The sequence below is a fragment of the Macadamia integrifolia genome, chromosome 14 (assembly GCF_013358625.1).
Source record: "Macadamia integrifolia cultivar HAES 741 chromosome 14, SCU_Mint_v3, whole genome shotgun sequence".
NCBI lineage: Eukaryota > Viridiplantae > Streptophyta > Magnoliopsida > Proteales > Proteaceae > Macadamia > Macadamia integrifolia.
In genome coordinates, this window is record NC_056570.1 from 1687925 (window position 1) to 1689870 (window position 1946).

General features: G+C 37.2%; 1 protein-coding gene across 3 annotated transcripts; it reads right to left on the bottom strand.

Moving 5' to 3' along the window:
• Positions 1 to 91: 91 nt before the first annotated feature.
• Positions 92 to 1613, bottom strand: LOC122061118 (dof zinc finger protein DOF4.6-like). Of its 3 annotated transcripts, XM_042624308.1 has the most exons (3): positions 1388 to 1613; positions 1151 to 1178; positions 92 to 848 (listed from the first exon to the last, which is right to left on the bottom strand). In XM_042624308.1, exon 3 carries the CDS (start codon positions 825 to 827, stop codon positions 93 to 95), a length of 735 nt encoding a protein of 244 aa, XP_042480242.1. In that variant the 5' UTR covers positions 828 to 848; positions 1151 to 1178; positions 1388 to 1613; the 3' UTR covers position 92. The 3 variants fall into 3 exon arrangements, with proteins under 3 accessions (XP_042480242.1, XP_042480241.1, XP_042480243.1); XM_042624307.1 differs by lacking the exon at positions 1151 to 1178 and having other exon boundaries at positions 1388 to 1612; XM_042624309.1 differs by lacking the exons at positions 1151 to 1178; positions 1388 to 1613 and adding an exon at positions 1251 to 1363.
• Between the last annotated feature and the right edge of the window lie 333 nt (positions 1614 to 1946).

The following is a 1946-nucleotide window of genomic DNA, read 5'->3' on the forward strand; positions in this document are numbered from 1 at the left end:
TGAAAAAAAAAAAAAAAGGAAAAATGAAAATATAAGCCCAATTTCTTCTTGTACTTTTACTTGATCTTCTTCTTCTTCTTCTTCTTTCTTCTTTACCAAGATCCTCCACCCAACATTCCATTCCAATATCCAGTTGAGTCCCCTTGTCCTCTATTATGCTCAAATTCAGTGGTGTTTGAAACCTGTCTTAAATCTTCAAAAGGAAATAAATGCCTCCCACTGCTCTCCTGATGAACCCCATGTAGATTCCCATACCCACCACCTGAAACTCCAAGCCCATCAAGAGAGAAATTAAGGGTTGGTTTGAAATCCTGCAATTGTCCAAACCCAGATGGGTAAACTGTATTAGATTCCGAAATAGGCATTTGCATGAAAGAATTTGAGCCCCTTGAAGTAATCCCATTCCTCAGCAACTCTGAAAGAGAAGATGAAGTGGATGAACAAGGGTTGTTGTTGTTGTTGGTGGTGGTGTTGAAATCATGTGTGGCTGGGAAAGCCAAGTTGAGGTCTTGACCTTGATGGATCTTAGGATTTTGAGAAGGGGAAGAAGTGGATGGGGTGAGATCAGGCATCTTTTTCGATGAAGATGAAGAAGAAGAGTTTGAAGATCTCTTATTCTTCCTTGAACCTCCTCCAACAGGAACATTTCTAAGAGACCCACCTTCAGTCCAGTACCTCCTACAAGTCTTGCAGAAATATCTTGGCTGAGTGAGGCTATAGTTGTTGTAGTAACAGAACTTTGTATTTGTTGAATTACACCTTGGACAATTCAAGGCTTGTTCTTTCTGTGGCCTTGCCCTTCTTGTATTAGAGACCATCTCCTCCATAGGTTTCACCACTCCAATCTCCTGAAACCCAAATCAATACAAAAGGATCATGGCTTGAAAATCTATAAACTTAAAAAGGAAGACATGAAAAGAAAAGTAAGTAACAGCAAACAAACAGACAAATGAAACAAAGTAGGTGCCATATACTTTCACTGATTACACCAGCAACAGAAAAGGAAAATAATAATAATAATAATAATAATAATAACAAATAATGCCTTTTTTCCATTCCTTTATCAATTGAGGAAGAAATAAAAGAAAAAGTGCAGTGCTTTAAAGTTTCAAGAAGAAAAGAAAAATCAAACAGAAGTGGGGACTCGCACCAGATGGTTAGATGGTTACACCCATCATCTCCATTAACAAAAACACATACACATGCAAACAAAAGAAAAAAAGAGAAGAGTTAGGGAAGGAAACACAAACTCTTGAACAGCCAAATCCACTACAATTTCTTCAAATACAACTAAAAGGGTTTATGTTAATCAGCTTCAACAAATCAAACCATGAACAAAATTCCATGATTTTCATGCAGATCAAGGGTACAGAACAGAACTATATACCTGTGGCCATTCATGAGCAGTGTCCATGGAAGGAAACAAAAGGGCTGTGTGTGTGTGTGTGTCTAGAGAGAGAAAGAGAGAGAGAGAGAGAGAGAGAGAGAGAGAGAGTTCTTCTTCTGGCGCAGATCTTAGAGAGCAAGAAATAATGTTTGAGGTGGTTTTGTGCGGTGGCTTAGTATATGAAAGAAAGAGAAAGGGGATGATGGGTTTCTTTCGCCTCATCTTACTAGTAGTATAAAAAATTACTATTATTTTAACAATATTTTGGTCTGGGTATATTTGTCTTAAAACTTATATAATATTCTTATTTGTTACCTTCTTCTCAAATGAACTGGTTATTATTATTTATTATTATTCTTTGTTGGTGCACTGAGTCCTCACTCCTCACTATAAGGGTGAGGTGGGTACCTTCTTTTCTGACCATAGATGAGATAAGTCTGAATTCTCTCTTAATCTCCTTCTTCCCCTCTCTGTGTGTTTATGTGCTTTTCTTCCTTTATTTATTCTTGCTTGTGAGACCCTGTCTTAAAAATAAACCTGTGTTTGAGATTTAGTTATT

What these genes read in the sequence shown, in the direction of transcription:
- LOC122061118 (XM_042624307.1), bottom strand. Translation starts at nt 1,609, where the DNA reads ATGAGGCGAAAGAAACCCATCATCCCCTTTCTCTTTCTTTCATATACT. An exon ending in CTGCTCATGAATGGCCACAG is followed by an intron (nt 849 to 1,387) that starts GTATATAGTTCT and finishes TTTGGGTTTCAG; the next exon opens with GAGATTGGAGTGGTGAAACC.